The following is a 26,487-nucleotide window of genomic DNA, read 5'->3' as shown; positions in this document are numbered from 1 at the left end:
CCCCTTCTCGTCCCACCCCAGCAAGGTGGAGGGGCGCAGAGCAGGCACACTGGCTCTGCCTGGGGGACCTGCAAGGACAAATCCCCTCTAGGGACTGGAGAGACAGCCGTGCCGGGACTCGGGTCCTCACGGGCTGCTGCAGCCCCCACTGTGCTTCCTGCCATTCTGCTAGCAGTGTGTGCCCAGCACACCTCTGAATCTCTGGCCGTGTAGCTCCAGGACTTCCTGCGTGGAGGAATCGGGGTCACGAGCCGTGAGATGGTGAGGGCTGGGTTTCCGGAGATCGGGTCCCCAGGGGTCCAGCTGCTGGAACTGTCAGAGCCAGGGGTGACGTGGGATGCGCTCCGGCCAGGCCCTGCCCTCGGTGGCCGTCACAGATGTCACTGGCCAGGTGTCAGAACGCGTGGCAGACGGGCGGGGAGGCCCTGGGCGCCCTCGGCCCGCGCTGCCCCCACTCCTTCGCGCTCCTTCAGGCAATGGGAAGCGACCTTGTGCGGGACTGACTGCCGCTCGCCCCGCTGCCCACGTCTCCCTCGAAGCCATCATGTTCCTGCTGCAGGAAGAGCTCCTGAGCACACCATGGCCATGGCCCGCACTGGAGTCCAGCTTCTGGCCAGCGGAGCCTCTGGTCCTGAGTCCAGCCGTTCAGACACGGACGCTGCCTTCGCCACCCAGGGAGCTTTCCTCCAGGATTGCCCTCTGGCTCTGCCATGCCGTGTGCTGTCGCCTGGCACTCGCCCGGCCGCAGCCCTGTGGGGACCTCCTCCTCCAGAGACAATCCCACACGTGGAGAAGCTCCAACCCGCACCTCCCTCCGTGGACTCGCTTGCTCACGGGACTCATTTCTCAGCTTCTGGAATTCTAATGCTTCGGATACATTTGGGACTCTGGATGGGTGCTGATCTCGAGTCAAAGTCCTGGGGATGGGAGACAAGAAGGAGGGGGTGCCCCTCAGGGAATACATAGAGCTGGCTAGAAGACAAAGTATTAAGAGGCAAAGCGAATGGTGGCGTGAGGGGAAGGAGGGAGGCTGGTGAGGAGAGTGAGAGCCATGCTGAGCTCCGCGCTGGGGGAGGGGGTGGGGGCGGCCATGCCACACAGGGTGGCCAGGCAAGGCCTAGGGGACTGCAGCTGGACCTGGAGTGAGATGCACCTGTGTCCTGTGCTGGGGGAAAGGAGGAAATCAGGGGCACCAGAAGTTCCCCCAAACATCCTCCCAGTGTGTTGCTGCTTGTGGTGCTGAGGAGGAAACCCAGGGCCTCACCCTTGCTAGGCAGACGCTCTACCAATGACCAGACCCAGCCATCTCTATAAAGTGCTTTGCTGTCCAGTTGGCCCCCTCCCTGGGAGGAACTTTAGAAGGTGGTTGAAATGCCATGACGTTGAAGACACTGAGTCCAAGGAGCCATGACCTCAGGCCACTGTGGTCCTTTCCTGCACTCCCAAGCAGTTGCCTCAGTATGTCCCTGCAGGCCCGCTAGCTGAAAAAAACCCTCTTGCTCATAAGAAAACCCAGATTGAACTACCTCCTAGTCATAAGTATGTGATTGAGGTGAGCTGCCCCGTCCAGAGGAGGGCTTCTAATGGGTAGAAAAGAGAGCCTGGGGGGTCGAGAAGCTGGACAGGGTCTGGGGCTTGGCCCTGTGTGTGTTCTGGCCGGGTGTAACAAGGGTCAGGTCCTCAGCAGGCAGACAGGACCCTGTTGGAAATCAGAAACCTGAAGAGAGACTGTCTCTGGACTCAGGGTGAGCCTTTGCAGGACTCATGGTGGCTTCCAAACTTCATCCTATCTCAATCTCATGAGCAGTTAGCATAACAGCTAGGAGACACTGACTCCAGCTGGTCCTTGTCTCTGTTTTTTAATCTTATGCCCGCCCTGAGATTTGAACTCAAGGCCTCAGCAACACCCCTGAGCTTATCTTCCCAAGCTTAGAAGTCTTAACCCTTTATCCACAGTGCCACTTCTGGTTTCTTTTTCATAGGGTTGAGATGAGGATCTTGAAGGCTTCCCCGCCTGGGCTGCTCAGGGCTCCTGATCCTCAGATCTCAGCCTCCCCCGTGGCTCGGATTACAAGCATGAGCCAGCAGTGCAGGCTTTTCTTCCCTCTCCCCCATCAACAGGTGTGTGTGTGTGTTTAAAGCAGGATTAGACCCAAAGCCAAGCTAAAGAGCAGGCGATGAGGGAGTTTCCATGTCCCCTCTCCTGCTCACACGGAGACCCCCATTCTGTGTCCCCCACCAGCCTGGCAGCCCGTTTGGACATTTCCTGCGGTTCCTCTGTTTCTCCCTGGCTGAGGAGCTTCTGGGGCTCATCGTCTTCCTCTCCCTGCGCCTTTTTGCTGCTGCTTGTTAGGAAAATGGTGGGGTGGGGGGGAGAACAGGCCGGACTCAGTCTCAACAGGCAAGGACTGTTTACTGAGGGGCAGCGAGGGGCAGCAAGCTTCCCCTGGGGTTGGAGATTGCGCAGGGCGAGTGAAGTTGGGGTCAGGCTCATGGGAGTCTTCATGAAGAAACAGAAAATAAAAAGTAGGCTATGGTCTCTTGGGGGTCAAGGGCGGGCACCCTTGGCCAGGCCCAGCATGGGGTGCTCTGCCTGGGGTGAGGGAACTTTCCGCCATGCCTGCCTGCAGATGAGCACAGGTGTGCACACCTGACGTTCTGCTTGACCTGGGGGAAATGAGGTGTGTGTGTGGTGGTGGGGGGGTTAATACTTTACTACTACTGAGCTCTGAGGCACCCTGGAATTCCTGCTCAAAATCTGTGTCTTTCACCTTTTCCTAAATAAAGAGTGGTGCGCATGGGAGGAGAAAGGTGTTTGCTATGCAATATTTGCTTGGCATAAGCAACACCATTGTAGGGCAGCTGCCGCCATGTTGTTATCCAACCTGAAATATGTCTGTGTGCTTTCAGTCATCCTCAGGAAATCCTGTTGACACAAAGTGACTTCAGTTGGGCCTTATGTTCTTTTAAAGGAGGAAATAGTTCTCTGACTTTAGACCTGAAGGTGTGGGGGTGATTTGGGGGGTAAACTCTTGAATATTTCAAACCACCTAATCGCAAACGTCTTTAAACCTAACTTGTGATCAAGATCAAGGGCAGCGCCGTGGGAGGGATCAACCTGGGACGCTGCCCGCCCCTCATCCTCGCTGAACTGACTCTTGTCAACTGCACCTGCTTCCACAGAAGTAAAGCCGACGTTCCTGAAGGAATGCTGAGTCTCGGGTCTCCCTCTGTGGTGACTGACCTCTCAGAGGAAAACAGCTCATTTCCAACAGCACGGAGTTCCTCACACTTGGTCAGGAGTGATCATTGGCAGTGTACGACTGTGGCCTTACCTGTAAAGCACTTTGTCTTGTGCTCGTTCCTCCCCTTCCTCCTCTGATGGGAAGGAGTCCAGGGTGGATACGCTGGACAGCTCGCAGTCGGCAAAGCCGAGTTGAGCTTCTTCATCTTCAGACTGAGGTGATGGAGAACCTGTCCCGGTTGCAGAGGACAAGGACAACTCCAAGTCAGAAAAGCTTAGTCTTGGTTCTTCATCTTCTGAGTCAGGTACGGGAGATCCTGTTCCAGTTGCAGCAGACGAAGACAACTCGCAGTCAGCATTGCTGAGTCCTGGGTCTTCATCTTCTGATTCAGGTCCAGGAGAGCCTGTGTTGGTTGCAGAGGACAAGGACAGCTCCCTGTCTGCAAATCTGAATCTTGCCTGGTCGTCTCCTGATTCAGTTGCAGTAGAGCCTGTCCCGGTGGCAGAGCACAAGTAATCCTCCAGGAGCCGACCTGATTGGTCTGGCTCTTTCATCTTCAGTGCTGCAGTTGGCACCTGGGGTTGGCTTGCAGGAGTCACCGCAGTGTTCCCTTCCCTGCTGTCCTGGTCTGGCTGCCTGGTGCCACTTGCCTGCCTCTCCAGAGGAAGTGCCAGAAGGTTCTTCTGGGTGCAGCTTGGGCGTGGGTGGTGGGTGGGGGTTGGTCCAGTGTCTGCAGGTGTCCACCAGGCGCTCCCTGCAGGGTGTCCTGGAGTCAGAGCCAGGGAACACCGGCCAGCAGCAGAACGCACGGCGCTTCCCTGCCTATCTCGGGCGAGTTCGCCAGTTGTGGCTGGGACTGCAATGGGGCTGTGTGGAGACCTGGATCTCAAGTTCCCTTTGGTCTTCTGTCAAAGCTGAGGTCCCTTCCTGGGGACCACTTCCTAAGCCTCCTCCTCCAGTGGACCCCACATTGTCCTCCTGGGCTTCTGACTGCTCCTCCTAGGACTTTCACTATTTGCAGATCATAGTTTTCCCAATGCACCCCAGCATCCCCGAGAAGGTCTGGGTGCACCGATTCCTCAGTTTCCTGAAGTTCAGGGTGAATTCAGACTACTTAATATCTAGGCTTTGTATGTTGTCGGGTGTGCATGAGATGCCAAGGCTTAGTTTTGTTACTAATGCAAAAAATTACAAGTAAAATGATGCTAGAACATGATGTGTTTTCCCCCGGTCTGGGGCTTGATCCCTGGGTCTGGGCTGTCCCTGAGCTCTTCAGCTCAAGGCTCGCACTCTACCACTTGAGCTGCAGCACCACTTCCGGTTTTCTGGTGGTTATTTGGAGAGAAGAGTCTCATCGACTTTCCTGCCTGGGCTGACTTTGAACTGCGATCCTCATATCTCAGCCTACTGAGTACCTAAGATTCCAGGTGTGAGCCACTCGTGCCTGGCAGGAAGTGATTTACCAGCCTCCACACACACACAAAATCCCTCCCCTTGCAGACACACATTGGGAAATGGAAACACATGTAGAGACAAACGTATGTCCACATGCAGATACATACCAGTGCGAAATGTTCAAAATGGCTTATACCATCTGATTTTGATTTCCCCTAAGTTCATCTTTTGGGATTTCATCTCTATGATGAATCCTTTGGAAACTGTTGGGGTTCATTCAGCCGATCAAAGAAAAAAATAAAAAATAAAACTGAAAGGGGCAGATGTTGGGGTTCATTCAGCCTTATGGACTTCAGGTGAAGGGCACTGGAGAGCGCACCCGAGATGCCGCCCTTTCCCCAGCCCTGGGGGAATGCGGAAGCAGGCCACAATTTTCTGGGTCCGGAACCAGAAGAACCGGCTTTGCAAACAACCCCCAACTTTCTCGCCAGCCCATGAGCCCCCAGTCTCTCCCTGGCACAGCGCTTTCGTGTGACGTTAGCTCATGAGGGGGTCATATGGTAAGCTCGTAGCCTATCAGCGTCCTGGCCGGCCAGTCTCCTCTCGTTCCTTCCTATCATTTGTCTTTACCCCCACCTTAGTAAACCAGATAGCTCTTGAAGCTTCTCCGAGACCCGCCTATGCCTGGCTTTCTTTACTGGTAAGGAGGTAAGCGATCTCGTTTGGCCGTGTGCACGTGAGGTCTGTGCTGGCTCCCCCACTCCACCCTGGTCTTACCTGCAGGTCGGGTGACCAGGGGAGAGGGTGAGAAAGGGAGTGGTGAGAAGCGTAGCAGAGTCTTAGTCCCCGCGCCAGGGGAGGCGACCCGAGCCCGACATTTTTGGCGCCCAGCGTGGTTTCGCAAAACCCACGTGAGGAAGTCTGGCTCCCGATAGACCCTCATGGAATTAGAGTGGAAACTCTGGGACACGTGGTCCTCCCACCCAGGTCATCAACGAGGATGGGACAAGTTCAAAGTAGGCGAAGTAATTCACCCCTTGAAATCCTGAAATTCACCCTCCAAAACGTGGGCATGAATATCTCAGAACCATGTGCCATGCTTATTTGGCAGGAGCTAAATCTCAGGGTCCCGTGGCTAACTGGAGCCAACCCACTCTCGTGGGAAACTTGGGACCAACTAGAGCAGGAATTGCAGGAGTCAGAATGGCGAGAAGAACTCCGACTGCGAGCTATTAAGACCCGCAAGGCTTGCTTCTCCTCGGACACGGGGGAATCCCTGGATTCAGGAGAGGGCAGCCAGAGGGAATTTTGATGCGGAGGGGGCCCCCGACACCCCGCTCCGAGAGGCCCAGGGACGAATGCACGCTTGGTCCCTGTGACCCCAATCCAGACGCAGTTCCCGCGGCTCGCTACCCCTACATATGCAGATTTTGGCAGCCCCACTGGGCTGCAGTTTTACAGCCGCCGCCAGCCTCGGAAGTGGCGGCGCCCCACCACCAAATGCAAACGGCCTGGCCGCTTTTAAATTCGGAGCCCTTACCCCTTCATGGGAGTTGCAGGAAACTACAGATTTCCATGAGTTCAGGAGGGCAGTTCGTGAGAGAGGCAGGCCGAACGCGCCCTGGGCAGAACATCTGCTTTAAGCCTGACTCAGATTCCCTACCCACCAAGGCAATAAACAGCCTAAGGCCCTCCAGCCAGTCCCCATTGTCCCCGAGATGAGGCCAGAGACAGTAATCATGATATTTGGAAAGAAGTTCCGATTCTTAATTGATACAGGAGCAGATCGGACCATATTAAAGAAGGAGTTAGTGCCTCCATGTTGGGACCTAATCCCCAGCCCCCAGATCTCGGGGGTGGGAGGCACAGCTGGGAGTGAAACAACCAGGAACTGGCTTCCTTGGAATGATATGAATGGTGGCAAGGGAATAGTGTGTCCCTTAATAATAACAAAATCACCAGATAACCTGTTGGGACGAGATATCTTGGGAAAGATTAAGGCTGCGGTCATCACAGGCCAGGACCTGTCAGGTGGCCCTAGTGGCTACTAAAAAGAGCCTCCCTCTGAGGCCTCGGGACTGGAGGCTCCTAATTCTTCTACAGGGCCTCACCCCCAATCCTGAAGGCCACTGTTCCTACTGTCCCTGCCATTCGATGGCACCCGGGCACCCCGATTTGGGTGGAACAGTGGCCTATTCCCTCAAACAAATTAGAAAAGTTAAAAAAATGGTATCAGAACAACTGTCCCTCGTTCAAGTGCTAGACTTGGCCTATAGCAAGGTACAAACACTCCTACAAAGAGGAGGGCTGCATATAGCCAGTGACAAGTTTCAGAAAGTATACCCCTTTAAGATCTTGGGGGCAGAGCTTAAACTAGACTCTGTGTGCCCCCTTAAGCCCCAGTTATCCTTCCAGTAATTTTATACTCTGGTGGAGATGCAAAGACTGTTAGGCGAGATTAACTGGCTAAGACCCTGGCTTCACCTGCCTACAGAGGAGCTGCTTCCACTCCATGACTCTTTGAAGGGCAAAGCGCCCACTGATGTTATTACAATAACTCCATCATTTCAAACAGCCTTCCAAAAAGTCCAATTGGCCCTAAATAAGGCACAGCTGGCACGCTACAAGCCTGAGTGCCCACTTTGGCTTTGGATCCTCCCCGGATCTGAGATTTCCTCAGCTGCTATTACTCAGTCAGGCGAGCCTCTTCAGTGGGTGCACGCCTCAGTGGGAGGAGCTCCCAGAGTTTATTCCCAGCTAGACCAGCTAGCTGACTTGGTAATTAAGGGCAGGGATACTTCCCTGAGACATTATGGGCGAGATCCCGATGTGCTAACTATTCCCTACCGGTTGTCAGATTTTGAATGGGACAGAAGGAATAATGCACGTGTGTCCAGTGCCCTGGAGGGCTTTATGGGAAAGGTAGATTGCCACTATGGCACCTCGAGGTGGGTGACCTCATTTTCCAGGCTACAATGGACGCCTCCTGTACTTTTTTCTACCAGGCCTTTTGTCAAGGCTGCCAATGTGTTTACAGATGGGGGACGAGCCGGCTCTGCCGTAGTGGTGCGCTCCGCCTTGCCCCCTGCCGGTGGGAAAGAAAACACCCATTACTTTGAAGTAGTCACTGGGTCTGTGCAATTTAAGGAATTGTACACAGTTGCCCTGGCACTGACCCATGTCAAACAGCCAATGAACTTGTTTTCTGATAGTCTGTATGTGGTTAATTTGCTACCCAACCTGGTATTTTCATACATTAAATTAGATGAAAACCCAATCACCCCTCTGATGATCCAAGTCAGGTCTCTGTTAAAAGAGCGGGGTGAGCCTATATTTTTACAGCACCTTCGTGGACACCAAGGATTGCCTGGGGACCTGACACAAGGTAATCGTATGGCTGACCAGCTGGCCACTAATGGAACTATTATAGCTCTGGCCATTGTACAACCTCAAAACCTTCAAATGGCCCAAGGACTCCATGAGCGTACTCACTTAAATTGGAGAGGGTTACATCAGAGATTTCCTTCAATTCCTATAAAAGACTTTTAAAAGATTATAAGGATTTGCAAATCGTGTATGCCTTTCATGCAGGTCCCTCCCCTGCAATCTCCTGGGGTCAATCCAAGAGGCTTAAAACCCAATTTTATCTGGCAGACTGATGTAACCCACTACGCTCCTTTGGGAAGGCTAAAATATATATTTATGTCTATTGACACATGCTCTGGCGTGTGTTGAGCCTCTCTGCATGCAGGGGAAAGAGCATGGCATGCTGAAAACCACTTCTTACAATATTTTTCTATCCTAGGGCTCCGTCTACAGGTTAAAACAGATAATGGACCTTGCTTCACCAGTAAGCCTTTACAGGCCTTTTTGCAAATGTGGAATATTAAACATACCACTGGAATACCATATAACCCAAATGGTCAGGCCATAATTGAGAGGCATAATAAGACCCTGAAGGAGCAATTATTAAAACAAAAAGAGGGGGAAGCTCCCATGACCAGCTGAGGACAGCGATGTTTACATTAAATATTTTAAATTTCTCTAAGGACCAACCTCTGTCAGCCTTCCAGAGACACTGGTCAAGCCAAACACCCCACTTAAAGGTGGAAGTCCTTTGGAAGGACCCCCTTACAGGGGTATGGCGAGGCCCAGACCCACTTATCAGTGCGGGAAGGGGATTCGCATGTGTTTTCCCAACTGGGGAACCGAATCCAATCTGGATACCAGCTAGAGACTTAAAATATTGTTCATCTGAATGACCACCCAAGGGCACCTGCCCTTGAGGGATGTCTCCCCTTGATTCCTCTCAGGAAAGCAAAGACCGTGGTGGAATTTTCTATGGAGAAATGGGAAAGCCTGCCTGTACCAGCGATGGACCCAGTGTCGGCCCTGTTTCTTCCCTGGACCTTTGCCTGGCGCCCTTTGGAGTAATGTTTGCTGTGGCAGTGTGGCCCACAGCCTTGCACAAGAACCAAAGGGAAATTTTGCACACTGTTGTTCCTCCCTTCGCTCCCCCCTTTGCCGCTTATCTTAGGGGCCCCCATTGGAGGGAAATAGGAGCTAAAGGACTTGGACACCTTAATGTTTTATGATAAATGTTTACAATAAGCAAGGGATTGGCACCTTGCTGCAATGTTTACTATAAAGTGTTGACTCACCTCAGTTGTTAAGTTACCAGCACCCTGGCTGCCAAATCGCCAGGACCTGAACCTACCTCTACCTCACCATCAAGGAAAGGGAGAGACATCTGTACTACCTTGAGTGACACCAGAATGGACCAGGATTCCTCTATTTTCTATGGACTAAGCCAGATAAGAGACCCTCCATTGCTTTGTGCCTGTTGTAATTGCTCATGTGTTAGTTACTCATGTTTGCATTTGCCTTGTATTATGGTTGCTTATACTCATGTCTGCTTTATGCTCCCATTTACATTATGTTTACATTGCCCTGTGCTAGACACATGGGTCTCTTACATTGTAAGTGATAGGCCAGAGCTGTCTAGGTACCAAGTGGCCTTTGGACTTTTAGCCATCTAGGAACCCCATGAGGCTCGTCACTCGACTCCTAGGACCTGCTGCTCGCTGAGGTCCGCTGGCATGAGAGAAAATGATCAGGGCTTTCTTTCAAGTGCCAATCCCACTCTCCCCGAGTCCTCTCATCGGGCCTGCCAGCCGGGCAGGGAGGTCAGCCTGAAGAGCTAGGGCGTGGCCCAAGACGAGTACATCTCCCAATGGGGGGGGGGGCAACCTAAGACACGGTGCGTTCTCGAGTAGGGCACCTCCTGCTGATCAAAGAAAAATTTTAAAAAACGTAAAAGGCACAGATGTTGGGGTCCAACCTTTGTACTTGAGGGGGAAGGGCATTGGAGAGTGCGCCCGAGACGCCGCCCTTCACCCAGCCCTGGGGAATGCGGAAGCAGGCCACATTTCTCTGGGTCCGGAACAAGAAGAACCGCCCGGCGGTTCAGATAAAGCGAATGACAGCACATGGTGTCTTACTCGTTTTCTTCATACACCGGGGACCCAACAAGGCCAGAGCTAGTCTAGCCCTAGACCTTGAGCCATTTCCCCAGCTCTTTTTCGTTTTTAATCTTGTTTAAAGTTTGTGTCTCTTAGAAACCAGGCCTCAAACTTTCACATTTCTGCCTCAAGTTCCTGGATGGATGAAATTATGGACATACACCACCATGAAAAGAAGTAACTTTGATTTTTTTATATGTTTGTGCCAGTACAGGGCTTGATACAGAGCCTTTACGTTTTGCTTGCCTTGCTCACTTCTGGCTGACAGTCTACCACTTGAGCCAGGCTTCTAGTCTGACCTTTTGCTGTTTCCAACTGCTATCTTCCAGGTCTCAGCATTCAGAGATGGGATTATAGGTGCGAGCCACTGGTCTGTCCCATGCGCAATAGAAGTTCTAATTAATTGGACCATGTTCTTAAAAATTGCTCTTACTGTCAGACTTTTGAGCCCCACTGGGGCCTGGTGGGGCCAAAGTCAGACTTCAAGATCCTCTAAGAAAATTTCATATTTTAAAATACTCTCTAGTCTTATCTCCACGTATACAACAGTAAAACATCCTTGTGACTGTTTCTCTAACTCTTGCTTTATTTTGTATTGTATTTATTTGTAGTTTTATTAGAGTGGGTGATATCCTGTAAACTCTGGCTATAGAAATTGCCATAATTGGGGCTGAGAATGGGGCTTAGTGGTAGAGTGTTCACCTAGCATGCATGAAACCCTGGGTTCCATTCCTCAGTAGCACACAAACAGAAAAGGGTGGAAGTGTTGCTGTGGCTCAAGAGGCAGAGTGCTAGCCTCGAGCATAAAGAAGCTAGGGACAGTGCTCAGGCCCTGAGTCCCAAGCCTCAGGACTGGCAAAAACAAACACACACACACACACACACACACACACACACACACACACACACACACACACAAAACAGCAAAGCCCTGGGAGACAATTCCCGAACCTTCTTGCTCCAGCACATTCTCAGTAGATCTGTGCTGGAAGTACTTGAAACTAGAGACAAGGTGAGTTTGGACTCCAGGTCTAGAAAGGCAACCATGGCCTGGGTTCCCAGCTTCTCGCAGAAGGATTCTGTGAAGGGCTTGGAGATTGGCTTTGGCAGGTATGGGTGGCTTTTCCCACAGGGATTCAGGGCAGGGTCACCCTCTCTAGGGTGGGACAGGGTGGGAAAGGGAGGCCTGTCCCAGTGAGTGAAGATGAAGGGACCGCAAGGCTCAGCCCTTCCTCGGCTTTTACCATGGCTCTGGGCTTCCTGGGCGCCCAGTAGAGCCGGGAGAGGGAGAGGCGCCCTGGAGCGCAGCATGGGTGAAGTGCCTGACTTTGAAGTCAGGCCCCACTTTACCACGTGGGCCCCACTTTACCATGCGAACCCCACTTTACCACGTGAACCTGAGATAAGTAGGCCCTGTAAGCAAACCCAGCACAAGCCTATTAGGGCCCAGCTGGTTGAGAACTCAAATAACTGGGAATACTTAACTCTGGCCACCCCTGGAATGCCTCGAGCCCTGAGCCAATCAGATTTGTACCTGTAACCTTGCTTGCTTAAACACCTGATTGCTGTTCCTTGGTCTTTGGCCTTTATAAGCTCTGTATAATTGCAGCTCGAGGCTGCCTCCTAACATCCGCTGTGTCGGTGGGTAGGACAAGGCCCGCCACGGCGCCGCTTGAATAAAGCCTTGCTTGCTATTGCATGTCGGAATGTCTGAGTCTCGGTCGTCTTCTTGGTGGTGGTCTTGGGACTTGGCACAACAGGGGGCCTGGTGGACCTGGCCCGAGAACTTCGACACTCCCTTGGTGTTTTACCTGACGGAAGAGCAGCAGGCACGCGTGTTCGGTAGGCGGCACTGCGCCCCATCCTGCCCTCCTCCCCCGCTTTTGTTTTGCTTTTGCCAGTCCTAGGGCTTGGACTTAGGGCCTGATCACTGTCCCTTCTTTTGCTCAAGGCTAGCACTCTATCACTTGAGCCACAGAGCCACTTCTGGCTTTTTCTATATATGTGGTGCTGAGGAATAAAACTCACAGCTTCATGTATGTGAGGCAAACACTTTACCACTAGGACAACCCCCACAATATGTTTTTTTGAGAAGCATATTTTCATGAACAGAAGGACACAGGTACATGCATGCGCTCTTTTCTCCTGGGCTGTCTTCAAACCTGGAACCTCAGATGTCTCCCTCCTATAGTTATGATTTCAAGTGTAAGCCACCAGCTCCTACTTTGTGAGTTTTTCTGGCAGCATTGGGTCTTTTTATATATATATAGTGTGTGTGTGTGTGTGTGTGTGTGTTGCCAGTCCTCGGGCTTGAACTGAGCACTGTCCCTTGCTTCTTTTACTCAAGGCTAGCACTCTACCACTTGAGCCACAGAGCCACTTCTGACTTTTTCTGTTTATGTGGTGCTGAAGAATCAAACCCAGGGCTTCATGCATGCTAGGCAAGCACTCTACTGCTAAGCCGCATTCCCAGCCCAGCACTGGGTCTTGAACTGAGGGCTAGAGAACCCTTAGCTTTTTTACTGTGGCCTGGCACTTTGCCATTTGAGCTGCACCTCCACTTCTGACAGTTTGGTGGTCAATTGGAGATAAAAATCTTATTAATGTTCCTGCTCATGTTGGTTTTCAGCCTCCTGAGCAGCTAACATTACAGCTGTGAGCCTCTAGTCTTTGTTTCCATTCCTCTTAACTTTATTATCCAGCATGAACTTTCCCTGTCCCCAACATCCTACTATGTAGACAGCCCAGCCACGAGGTTACTTTAGTTCAAAGACATCCTCTGACTGGTTCCCTGATGTTGTCTAAGCTCTGCTTCTTCACAGATTCTGTACCCTGAGACCTGGCTGTGCATGTATTCAAATTTTGGGGACAGAGCCTGGTAGTTTTTGTACTCTAGCTATTTTACAACTTATTTATTGATATCTTAACTTTCATTGTATGTCAGTGGACACTATTACATCCAAGTTTGTTAGCATATTTTGCCAACTTCCACTTTCCTAATTCACTGAATCAGTGAAAATCTTCTGGTTCATGAACCATACTAGGGAGCATTTCCTTTCTAAAGGAGTAGATGCCCAGAAGTGAAAAGACAGAATTTTTATTTCTTTTCCAAACTCTCCCTTAATCATGAAGGTGAGGAGGGACACTATTTGATTCTATATTAAACTTGTGAATAATTTGTGTCCATGTTTTGGTTGGTGCTTTATATAAGTCATTATTTAAAAGTAAAGCATTGGAAGTGGAGCTGAAGAGCTCAGGGACAGCACCCAGGCTCAGAGTTCAAGCCCCATGACCAACAACAACAAAAAAGTAAAGCACCAACTTATACTCCTAACAGAATTTGCTGTTAACTGAGGTTTAAAATAATCTAGGGGCTGGGAATGTGGCTTCGTGGTAGAGTGCTTGCCTAGCATACATGAAGCCCTGGGTTCCATTCCTCAGCACTGCATATAGAGAAAAAGCCAGAAGTGGCACTGTGGTTCAAGACATAGAGTGCTAGCCTTGAGCAAAAGAAGCCAGGGACATTGCTCAGGCCCTCAGTCCAAGCCCCAGGACTGGTAAAAGAAAAAAAAATTCTCGAACTGAATAAATAAGAGAACACTTAGGCAGGAGAGTGCCAAGTAAGAGCGCTCACACCTCTAACCCTAGCTATTCAAGATGCTGAGCTATAAGGATCAAAGCAATGCCAGCCCAAGCAGATAAATCAAAGAAAATCTCACCTCCAATTAATGAAGAAAAAGCAAGTAGAGGTGTGGCTCCCATTGGAGAGCGACCATGATGAATGAAAATGCCAAGCCAAAGTGCAAGGCACTGTCCTGAATTCAAGATCCAATACTGTCTCACACACACCACAAAAGAATCACGTGGCATCTTGTGACAGCACTGTTTCAGTAGATCTCAGGCATGCCTAAGGCTACATTTCAACAGCTTCCCGGGTCTGCTCACGCTGCTAGTCAGTGATCACATTTGGGGCAGCAGGACTAAACACACCTCAATGATCTTCCAAAGACTACATCTAGAGGGGTGAACCAGGGCCGGGAATCCTCATGAGCTGTCCACTAAGGTAGATTTCCATCTTTTAAGAGGAGAACCCTAATACAGGGGTGTTGGGGTTGTAAATTTGCCGGGCTTAGCTCTATCGCTCCCCAACACGTGGGGAAGGGTCCTAAGCTTACCTATCTATTCTGTGGGGGGTCCATACCTACTCTCTTATGTCCCCCCGGCCAGTAGGGTATCGGACGTGGGAGTGAGGTCCGGGTTTAGCCTTGGGTTGCGTGTGGGTGTAATACTTCCATGCTCACCAGCTCAAGGAAGACACGAGCGCGTGAGATCTCGGAGAAAATCTCTAGGCTTCTGTTTATTCAAATGAGGAGTCCCCCAGATATACCCCCGAGGGCGGGCACAAGAGAGGGATTGCAGATTGGTCACAGAGGGCTGTCGCTCAAGTGATGTCAGGGGACCTCCTTTGGCGGGCGGAGGCCCGGCCCCCCAAGGATTGTGTTTCTGGGGTATCCTCCATTACACATGTGCTGCCCCAGGAGCAGGGCCTTATCTTCATGACAAAGGCAAGATGGGGAGGGGCAGGCCAAGGTCAGCTGTGGCCCCTTAAAGGCACAGCTGACCCCAACACAGGGGGAAAGCACTGCTGGTCATTCTTCTCCTTCAGTACTGGTCTCTGCTCAGCCTGGAAATTATTTCTATTATTATTGTTCTATTACATTATATTTTTCTCTTAAAATCTATTCATCTGGGCACCAGTGGCTCATGCGAGCCACTCAGAAGGCTAAGATGGAGGCATGAAGCGAGTTCAAGAAGCAAAGGATATAACACTCTTATCTCCAGGAAACCAGCAAAAACCCAGATGTAGAAGTGTCCCTCAAGTGGTAGAGGGCCAGCCTTGAGCACAAAAGCTGAAGGACAGTGTATACCCCCGAGATCAATCCTCAGTACTCCATTAAGCTCACATAAAAATGCCTTAGGCTGTGAGTGAACTGGGAGGTGATCAGAGCACTGGTGAGCCTGGGAGAACAGGCAGAGCTATAGATTGGATTCCTGAGTTAGATGGGCAACTCCCTGCTCCAGCCTGGGTGCCTTAGGAAATCGGTGTCAAGGGAGTGGTGTGTTTGCGTGTGACAACAATGAATGAACACAAGGTAACAGCCTTATGCCACCTGCTCTGCCCTGGCTGCCTCATCTCACCAGCGCCTCCTGGCTAAAAGTTCAGAATATTTAATGGGTTCCTGGGCGCCCTCTACTGGTTGAAGATTAAGTTGAGAGTTACAAAAAGACAATAAAGTGTGTTATATTTTTTTGTAAGTGGACACTGCTGGCTGTTCATCTCGGAGTCTGAGCGCTCACCTGGGCCCTGCCCTCAATTGCAGCTTATCCCTGGTTAGATGGGTTAAGATTCTCATATGTACCCAGCCTGGCTTCAGACCTCCATTCTCAGAGCGCCCTCTTCTGAGCAGCCAGAATTATAGGCATGAGCCCCTGGAGCTCGGCCATGCCACCACCATCCCTTACTTTTTTTAGGTTTCTTATAGCTGCACATTCTTCTCCAAATCCCTTCCACATTCTCCCTTCTAAATGGTATAAAATTATTTGAAATTATTACAAAGAAATTCCTCCAGGAGCAGATGATTCTAATAAATGCAGGAAATCTTACCAGATTAAGAAGACTATTCAGACCTTGAGAAGTACTAAACTCCACCTAGTGGGGCATGCTGTAATCTCAGGCCTGAGAGGCTGGGACAGGGGATTTAAATGTATGAGGCAAAAACAAAACACAGCCAGTTGCTTGTGGCTCAAGCCTGGAATCCTAGCTCCTCCGGAGGCTGAGATCTGAGGAAGGATTTGAAGCAGATTAGTTTTCTTCGTATATTGAGCAGTCTGAGTTGGAAGAAAACATTGGCAAAGGGGCAGGAGGGTATTTCAGGCCTGATGGAAATGCTCTAGAGCTGCACTCTTTGCATCCTTACACAGATCCTTCACCTTGATGGTTTTAATTCAGGCATACCGTGTGCCCTAGGAATGCTAACCTTAGTTCTACAATGCAACAAATGGCGTATTAGACCTTCATAGTAACACTGTTCAGCATAGGCCCAAACAGGAAATGACCACCATATACAACAGAAGACTGAGAGGAACATACAAAGGAATTATGTTTAGAAGACAACACGAATAAATCTCAAAGTTAGGTGAAAGAAGTCAGACCCAGGAGTAAATAGTGACTGATTTCAGAGAGCTCCCAATAGTGGGCGTGTGTGTGGTGGGGATTTAGGAGTATTGGTAATATTTACTTCTGTAGCTGCTGGCTGAATGGTTGCCTCCTTTCTGTTGTTTCATGAACCCTTTCATAAGTAGGCTGCCTTTTTATTTTATTTTATTTTATTTTTTGCAAAATCGGTCTTTATTCTAGGGAAACAGAGGTAGCTATTTTCCTTATTCTAAACTAAAATCTTAAGTCAGAGGCAGTACAGATAGCACAGATAGTTTCCAAACACAAATCCGCTTCTTTGAAAAAACAAAAATAAGTAATTTGAAGTTTGGGGTGAACAATACTACTTCATACATCTACTTCAAATCAAAAGGCCCACAGACACTTTTCAGTGACATGAAAGGAATGAAATATAAATCTTATGGATACATAAACGTAGAATAAGCTAGCAGAACTGATTTTTCTTCATTAAAATACTTGTGATGTACAGGCTTTTGTTTCTCAATGCCAGACTGTTAATATCATTAAAAACCTAATCTTTGACCCAGAGTTCAACAATACTGATTTGCATTTGCAAAAAGGTTGTTTATCCAACTCAATGCTTCTGGTCCCCAGAAATACTTTAGGTCTATTACTGGAAGCAGACTGTGGTGGTAATTAATGTTTTAAGAAGTTTTAAGAAGTTTAAAAAAGTTACAGACCTCAGAAGTGCACCTACTCATTTGCCCAGGTAAAAATTATGAATAATAGCTCATTATTATTAGGGATGGTAGTGTTTTTATCATGAATGTAACACATCTGCAAAATGTGACTACATTTGGAAAAAAAAAATAATCAAAACTGCTTGAAGGTATTATGTACGTAGAAGTATTTATAAGCAATTCCTGCTATAATTCTTCAGTTATTTTGTTTATTAAAAAAGTGAGCATAGGGGCTGGGGATAGGGCCTAGTAGTAAGAGTGCTTGACTCCTATACATGAAGCCCTGGGTTCAATTCCCCAGCACCACATATACAGGAAACGGCCAGAAGGGGCGCTGTGGCTCAAGTGGCAGAGTGCTAGCCTTGAGCAAAAAGAAGACAGGGACAGTGCTCAGGCCCTGAGTCCAAGGCCCAGGATTCGCCAAAAAAAAAAAGTGAGCATAGACTAGTACTGTAGCTTCGTAGCTCAGTATTAAAGCTCTTGCCTCGTATGCGCAGAACCTTAGGTATGTTCGTCATCAGGGAAAAAATATCAATACTACTTTATATTGGACTTTGCACTAGTAAATATTTCTGTCGACACAATGGGTTCAAAATATACATTCCTGTACCTCAATACTACAGATTTATCACAAATAAAAATGCTAATTCCTCTTTAAATAAAATGCAGCTGGAAATGGTGGCACACGGTGGCAATACCAGCAACTTGGGAAGTGGACACACTGAGGACCCCCAGTTCCAGGCCAACCCAAGCAAAGAACCAAAACAAAAGGGCTGGCAGTGTGGCTCACATGGTGGAACACTGGGAGACCTTCACTTCACTCTACAGGACCACATAAACAATCCCTTCCATGATGAGAGCCAAGGTTCAGTCTGCTGGGGAGGAAAACCACAAAGCAAATGGGAAAGTACAGGAGAGATCCGCTTAGATTTTGGCTCAAATCTCACCCACCCTCACACTGCTGTCCTAGCTCTGAGTTGAATACATTAGTTTTGCAGGAACCATTCAGTTTAGGTGTTCCATGCAGGACCAATATGTATTGTATGAGTCCCTGGGGCCTGAAACCTAGAACAAAGGAAGTATCCTTCGCCTATGTAAGTGTGGTATTGTCAAGTAGGTCAAAAGGAACACAGAGAGCTGGAATGTGGCTTAGTGGTAGAGTGCTCGCCTTGCATGCATGAAGCCCTGAGTTCAATTCCACATAAACAGAAAAGGCCAGAAGTGGCACTGTGGCACAAGTGGGAGAGCACTAGCTTTGAGTAAAAGAAGCTCAGGGACAAGCCCCAGGACTGACACATCTGGAAAAGAAAACAGGACTTGATAAGTTTACAGGGCTTACACCTGTAATCCCAGCTACGCAGGAGGTTGTTATTTGAGGATCATAGTTTGAAGACAGCCCAGACAAAAAAGGACAGTGAGACTTATATTTGTAATTAACCTCCAGAAAACTAAAAGTGGAAGTGTGGCTCAAGTAGTCAAGTGCCAGGCTGAGAATAAAAAGAGCTAAGAGAGAGCACATAAGTTCTGAATTCAAGTTCCATACACATACCCACACACACACTCATTTTTCTGAGGACACCAGAAAAATATTCGATGTAGTTAAGAAGTCTATCCTATGAAAAACAAAATAGACAAGAAGTTGCAAAAATGAGGACATTGAAGAAAAGGTAGGTAACAGTTACCATCCTCTGTAACCCAAGGCTCACAATTTAAAGACTTGTAGGAATGTAAAATCCTATGAAAGTCTAGCTCCCCTTACTGCCAAGGAGAGGGAATTGCATGATTCCAACCAACCTCGACTTTCTCTAAAGCCCAAGAGCTCTTGGCACTTTCTCACCCAAGAATTCCAGTTCCCTAAGTGGCAGCCCAAGCGCAGGACCCATCTTGTAGATAGACGGGTCACTGAGGTGTGATTCTAATTGGCCAGCTGCCCCGCCTGCCACAAACACCTCTGTGACATCACAGAAAATGAATACAGCTGACAGCAAAGCAGGACTCATTTTCACCCAGCGTTAATAAGGGCCCATCCAGAACGCTGGACAGCTCCCCATGCACAAGTGGGAGAGGCCCACCGGGAGCTCTGCCCTGTCAAGCAACAGCTTCCACGTGAGAGACTCAGAAGGTCACTTTGACATCCTGTGCTTGTTAGAAATGCACATTATGAGCCTTTCACAACGCACAGAATCAGAATCTGGAGAAAGAGCCTATGAAATTTGTGCTTCCACAAGCTCTCAGGTGGGTTCTTACTCATCTTCATGTCTGCAAGCCAATTATGGGGTTTACACAATTTGTTTCCTCACAAAAGAGTGACGACAGAACCTCCAATTTGTAGTCTCAGCGACTGAGAGAGCTAAGGTAGGAGGATTGCTTAAGCCCAAGAATTGAGGTGGTCTGTCAGCCTGGGCAACAAAAAACGACCCCACTTCAAACAATTACCACAAAAAAAATTAATAACTTACATGCCCCTGTATTTGAGGACTTGCCTCTGACCACAAAAATGGGAGGAACTCAAGGTGTACTGTAGCCATGCACTCATCTGTTGAATTGAAACCTCTTTGTAAACCTACTCATACTTTTTCATATGTAAAGGGGAGAAATTATAACTATCAGGCTTCTACTCCTCACCTCGAGATATGGTTTATGTATTTATTTTATGTCCTCAAAAAAAGTCTTTGTATGCCAGCTGCCCCAAAATTTATTTATTCAAATAGTTCTCATATCCCTGAAGTTACACACACACACACACACACACACACACTCACACACACACACAAACCCCAAATGCAGCAACTTCAGAATACTTGTTTGTCTCCAACTTCAATAGCAGGAGCAAGGCTGTCCACAGAACACGCCTGACAATTAGACGGTCTAAGCAGGATGCTGGGGAGTGTCTGCGCCTGACTTAGGGCTCTTCAAGAACTCTTCAGGTTGAGGCATCTTCTCAGCTGGAAGAGAAGCAATGGATACCAATCATCCACAAGGAGAAAACGTTCTGTGGTTGGAGAAAGGAATGGATATCTGCAACATAGCTTTAAAGATTGGGCCTGTGCCAGGCCCTGGTGGCTCACACTTGTAACCCTTAGCTGCCCAGGAGGCTGAGAGCTGGGGACCGAGGTTCAAATCCAGCCTGGGCAGGAAAGTCTGAGAGACTCTCAGCTGAATTAACCCCCAATAAGCCACAAGTGGAGCTGTTGCTTAAGTGGTAGAATGCTAGCCTTGAGGGGAAAAATAAAACGATGGGAAGCTACGGGGCCCTGGTTCAAGTCCCAGCACGGGGTGCTCACACCTCCACCACGGCCTGGCCCTGGGAATCCCCCTGTGGCCCAGCTCAGGCTGAGTGGGCCCAGCTGCGCCCAGAGTGTCCAACCTCCCCTCCTTCCCCACCCTGCTGACGGCCCCAGAGGCGCTGCAGCTTCCTAGTGCTTAGGAAGTGCAAACCGCTGTGCGCAGGCGAAGGGGCGGCCGGAGGGGGTGAGCAGACCCCAGGGCCCCGGGGGCCTCTCCAAGCCCCTCACCTGGCCGGTCCTGGAGCTCTGCGCCCCGGGCTGCGAGGCTCAGGAGAAAGCTCTTCACGCGATTCTGCCCCGCAGGCCGTCCCAAGATGGAGACCTCAGCCACGGTGCCGCGGGCCACCTTGCTCACGTGCACCAAGGACCGACTCCGCCATGCCAGCTGGGAGACCACGGCTTGGTGGGGACCTGGACGAGTCGGGCCAGGGGTCAGGGGGAAGGGCTGGCCAGGGCCGGGCCGCCCTGGGGGCTGGGGGGGCGGTGGGGGGTGGGGGGCCTCACCCAGCGGCCTCGCCCGCCCTGGCCGCTCACCGAAGATCTGATCTGCCAGCCAGGCCTCCAGGTAGAACCCCAGAGGGCGGCTCATGTCCTCCACCGGAAACCACCACGGCCGGACGCGAACCTGGGGGCGCAGACGCGGGGCCCCACGCGGCCTCTCCTGGGGGGAGGACGGCTGCTGCCCGCCCTGTCCGGCCGCATCCGGCCCCATGGGTTCGGCCCTAGCGGACCCAAGGCCTAGAGGATCCATGGCCCGGAGGCCCGGCTGCAAAGGCTGGGGCGGCTTCCGCCAGGCCCGGCTCTTGAGGAGGCCCCGGCCCCGCCCCGTGGGCGGCGCCCCTAGGAGCCCCCAGGGCCATGGTCACTTCCGGTGCCCGGTCACTTCCGCTTCTCCCCTGACCTGGATGTGGGCTCTGGGGGGGAGGATTGGGGTTCCCGGGGGCCCCAGAGCCTCGGAGGGGTCATCCCAGCCCCAGAATTCCAGCCTCAGGGCCTCTGCCCCTGCACGTCAGCTTCCACAGAGAAAAGCTGATTCTACTTCAGCCTGTGGAGAAATTATTATTATTATTATTACTATTATTATTATTATTTGGAATCCTCTTCAGTGCCTAGGATAATGGTTTCCAGTCACCTTCCAAGCACAGGTAGGTAGATGAGGCCCAGAGCAGGCCCCACGAGCCTACAATTTCCTCCCCTCTCCTGTCCTGGTTCTGCCTCTCCAGATGGTTACCATTTTGAAATTAGTCAAGTGTTTCTCATCAGGGCTGGGAATATGGCCTAGTGGCAAGCGTCTTTGCCTCTTATACATGAAGCCCTTGGTTCGACTCCCCAGCACCACATATATAGCAAACAGTCAGAAGTGGTGCTGTGGCTCAAGTGGCAGAGTGCTAGCCTTGAGCAAAATGAAGCCAGGGACAGTGCTCAGGCCCTGAGTCCAAGGCCCAGGACTGGCAAAAAACAAAACATAGAGTCAAGTTTTTAATCAAGTTTTTTTTGCCCAACGAGATGTCACAAGTGGCCACTGACCATACAAAAAGTTAGACCCATGTTGTTTCCACCATCCTAAGACATTTAACATCACTATATGTTGCTCCCTGATATTCTTAATTTTGCGTCTAGATTTTCAAAGTTGGGTGCTGGTGGCTCACGCACCTGTCATGTTCGCTGCTCAGGAGGCTGAGGTCTGAAGATCAAGGGTCAAATACAACCCAAGCAGGAAAGTCCCTGTGATGCCGGGAACCAAATGGCTGTCATATTGTAACATGAAAAATCTATAGGGCTTAATTGAACAGAATGACTGGTGCCTGTGATACCTCATCCAAGCAGGTTGGGCAGTGCTGATATCCTGTTTGGCGGTACATCCTACCCTTCATTGAAAATCACACACCCATAACCTTCTTGTACATTTTGTGGTTCAGGAACCTAGCACCCCCAACAGCTCTGCTCACGTCAGTTACCCCCATGCTAATCACTACATAAGCTGCTGTGTAAAAATAAAATTTGAGACCTTGATCAGAATCCTGTCTTGGTCTCCTTCCTTGTGTCTGGTTTGTCTCTCATTCAGGTCAATTCCCCCTCGGGTTCCTCTTGACAAAACACCTCTGGCCAGAGCACTGTGAGATTCCTATCTCCAATTAGCCACCAAAAAGCCAGAAGTGGAGCTGTGGTAGAGCACTAGCCTTGAGCATGAGAGCTTACAGACAACACTCAGCTCCAGAAACAAACCAAAACAGTTTTTTTTTCTCAACGCATTAAAGATGTCACACATTTGAAACAATCATGAAACAGTTTAAGAGTTGTGGACATCCCCTCCTCCCTTTGCCTCACTTCCCTCTTCTTTAAATAGCTGGGTGATGGATGCAAGCTTGCCATCCCAGCATTGATGCTTCAGGGGAGAATTGTATGTGAAGCCAGCCTGGGTTACATGCCAAGAACCAGTCTCCAAAAGCAAAACAATAAAAATAAAAATAAAAAGTAGATATCACTAAAGCATTTTCCTCTTGCTTTCCCCACAGGGAATCTTTATCCTGAGGCTAGTGTGTCATCTTATGCTTATTCTTACACATTTTCTTCTGTATTTCTAGAAATATTCTTTGGTATTTGTTTTAGAACAAATGGCATTGTGCTGTACAAACTATTTTGATTTTAGAATTGAATATAATGTGTGTGTATTCCCAGAATTGTTTTAATAAAAAAAGTGTCATTTAACGTATTAATACACTGAATTCCTCACCCAATTTAGACATCAAGTTTTCAACAAATCGTGTCTACAAGAGGCAGATTGACATGTAGCTCAGTGATATACTGCTATGTTTAGCACATGTAAGGCCTTGGATTTAATATCACTAACCCCCCCAAAAAAGCCTGTAACAAAAGATGTTGAATCTTAATTTTAGTGGCTATTCCTTTGTAAAATTAACATAATACTTGTACACTGCAAAAAATTTTTGAAAATATAAAATATATCTTAAAATCAATATATGGTAAACACCCATATATCATCTATAGTATACGCCTTGCTATATAGGCTAGGCTGGTCCGGAACTTGAAATTCTCCTGCTCCAACCCCTAACTGCTGGAAGACAAGCATGTACCATTATATTTCACTTCCCTTATATATTCTGCTTCAATTACAAATTCTTTTTTCAATTGTATAGACATTATAAATTTCTTCTTTCAGACCTAATTGCCTTTTCAACTTCTTTCTGGTGTCTTTTGATGAGCACCATTCTCAATGAACACATTTAGTCAATATAGATTGTAATATTAAATATCTTCTGTCTTGTTTAAGAAACTTTTCTGCTGGCTACCAGTGGTTCACACCTGTGATCCTCACTACTCAGGGAGGCAGGGATCTGAAGATCATGGTTCGAAGCCAGCCCAGGCAGGAAAGTCCATGAGACAATTATCTCCAATTGACCACCAGAAAACCAGAAATGGGGCCGTGACTCAAAGGGGCACTAACCTTGAAACAGCTCAGAGATAGCACCTAGGCCCTTAGTTCAAGCCTCACAATGGCAAGAATGGTACCATGATACAAGCCTTGAGGACAATCAAAGTCATTAAGGTCCCTGAGAATGGCTACAACAAATTTTTATGTTGGGAAGCATATTTGTAAGACCTCACTACAATAAATAATGCTAAGAAGATATAAATGCTAAGAAGATTAAATGAAACTTCCAAATGTTAATGAATTGCATATCATCTTTTTCAAAGACAAACACATCTTCCCTGCCCTGAGCTCTGAAGACGTTCATACTACTAGCTAGGATTGCTGCAGTTTCTACATTCGCATTGAAATCCTTAAGCCATCTGAGGTTAATTCTTTTGACTTGGGAAGGAGGCAGAGGTAGAGCTTCATCTTTCCATATACTGATCCTTTTTTATTTGAGCCATTCTCCGAGGACATGTCCTGAGACCCCTTCCCATTGTCATGCTGTGACTTTCAAACCTCCATAGGGAGTTAAGTCTGCCACAGGCTGCTTTGAAGGCATTAATTAGTCCAGACACAAGATTCTCTATGGTTCTCATCTAGGGGACAGTTTCTTTCCATTTTAGTTTTACTTAGTGTAGTGCTTTGCGGTACACAGCTTGATGGTGTTTCCTACACTTTGGAAGCCCGAGTCCCACTTGCTGACATTATTCCAGTTTTCAAATTAATGGCAATGTTCTTAGCATTTAACAGACTGTACCAATTTAAACCAGGTGTTGAACCACTCTACTGCCTCCAAGTGCCTTTGATTTAACTTCAAAAAGATGGTGAAGGTGACTTGAATATTGGCCCCACCATTTTCTAGCTATGTGATGGATGTTAATTTCTGTTCTCCACCAAACCCTGAACAAAACACTACCCAAATTTCCAATGGATCACGGGCTTTCATTTTATCTCCTTCCATAGAGGAACCAGTCTGATGGTCTTTGAGTTCTGTCAGTAGAGTGCATGAATGAAATGAATGAATTGCTCTGTGTGTGTGTGTGTGTGTCTGTGTGTTGGTAATAGGACTCAAGGCTGGTGCTCTACCACTTGAAACACACCTTCATTTCTGGATTTCTGCTGATTAATTGGAGATGAGATTCTCATGGACTTTTCTGCCTGGGCTGGCGTCAAACCATGAACTTCAGATCTCAGTAGCTAGGAAAACAGGTGTGAACTACCAACACCGGTAAGTGAATGCTTTTGTGGTTTCTCATTTAGAAACTGCACTTCTTGGTTTAGGTTGAATGCCTTAAAATTGAGTCTCTGTAGTGTGAAAAATAGTACAGTGCATAGTAAAGACACAAATCATTTCTGTATTGTGAAACATAATAATATAATAATTTTATATATTTTAGATTATTAAGAAGAAAAGGAAACAAGTAATAAGATATTTACCAACACTGCCAGTTGAGGAGCAATCCTACAAAAATACATTAAAAGCCTAGTAGTTCTGTATAATAGGGCACACTCATCTAAGCAGTTACAGAAACTTTATAATAATTCAGTGAATAAATGGGTAGATGGATGAATAGGTACACAGACATTCCACTCTTCTAACTAATATTCATGTAAATCCAAATCATCACTGACAGTCAATTTAGAAAAATAACTCATTTACCAGTTACATTTTGCCTTGTTTTATAGAATACTGGGTTTGAACTCTACCACTTTTATGAAGTTTGTACATTTCTGATGCTGGTCTGATTTCTGATGGTGGGAGCCCAGTGCAGAAGGGTCCTGGTGAGAGTCAAACCGCACTCACTGGAGTAAAGACAGACTCCCAAGCAGAACAAGGTCACCCAGGGACACAAACCTGTACACAAGAGGAAAAGAGTATGTAGAAGGAAGCACCCCTGGAAGTAGTTTTCTGACTCTACAATGAGTTTGGCAAAAGATTCAAGAACTTGTGGGCTTCCAGGCACTAAGGAAAGATAAAATACATACTGACTGATTACCCAGAATGTTCCATTAGTATCTCTAAGAATCCTATAAAATGCATTTAGTACTAATGAACCCAACAAAATTACAAGCAAAAATACTATCTATGGTCATACACTAGCAAGGGACTATCTCACAATGAAATTTAGAATACTCTACTTGAATGGCAACAATAACAATATTCTGCAGAATCCATTTAAACAATAGGGAAAACATAAAATAAATATTACCAAGCATTTCTGAATGAAATTAAGGAAAATGCAAAGAAATGTGAATTTATACTATGTCCATGGATCAAGAGATTTACTATTTCTAAACTGGCACTCATACATAAGTGGATGTGAAGAGCAGGTGTTGAAACTGAGATGCAGTATCTAGATCCCCTCTGCAGCAGTGCAACGCATCAGCGCTCAGCTACTAACCATGGAGCCAGGGGCAAACAGACAATGGCCATGCATCTCATGTTTGAACCTGATCCAAACCAGATTGTTGCTGTAGCATTCAAGCAATGCCTGTGTATGTGGTAGTTGTAATCTTCCAATCTCCTACAGAGTCATCCCTCTTAGATCTCCTAAGGAGGAAAGCCAGTTTGCTGGCTTTGACCCCTTTGCCTTCCTCTACCCTGAGCTTCACCTCCCAGACTGTGACAACCAGGACAGAATCTGTAGAAGATGCACCAGTCCTGCTCTTCCTTTCTGCTCCCT

General features: G+C 48.3%; 1 protein-coding gene across 1 annotated transcript; it reads right to left on the bottom strand.

The window, feature by feature from the left end:
* Positions 1-19,948: 19,948 nt before the first annotated feature.
* On the bottom strand, positions 19,949-21,079 carry LOC125357526 (oocyte-expressed protein homolog). Its single transcript, XM_048354504.1, has 3 exons — positions 20,902-21,079; positions 20,596-20,778; positions 19,949-20,025 (listed from the first exon to the last, which is right to left on the bottom strand). The coding sequence occupies exons 1-3, from the start codon at positions 21,077-21,079 to the stop codon at positions 19,949-19,951; spliced, it is 438 nt and encodes a 145-aa protein (XP_048210461.1).
* Positions 21,080-26,487: the final 5,408 nt, after the last annotated feature.

Source organism: Perognathus longimembris, chromosome 9 (genome assembly GCF_023159225.1).
Source record: "Perognathus longimembris pacificus isolate PPM17 chromosome 9, ASM2315922v1, whole genome shotgun sequence".
NCBI classification, from domain to species: domain Eukaryota; kingdom Metazoa; phylum Chordata; class Mammalia; order Rodentia; family Heteromyidae; genus Perognathus; species Perognathus longimembris.
The sequence above is the reverse complement of the archived record's forward strand: the minus strand, read 5'-3'. Positions and strand labels throughout refer to the sequence as shown.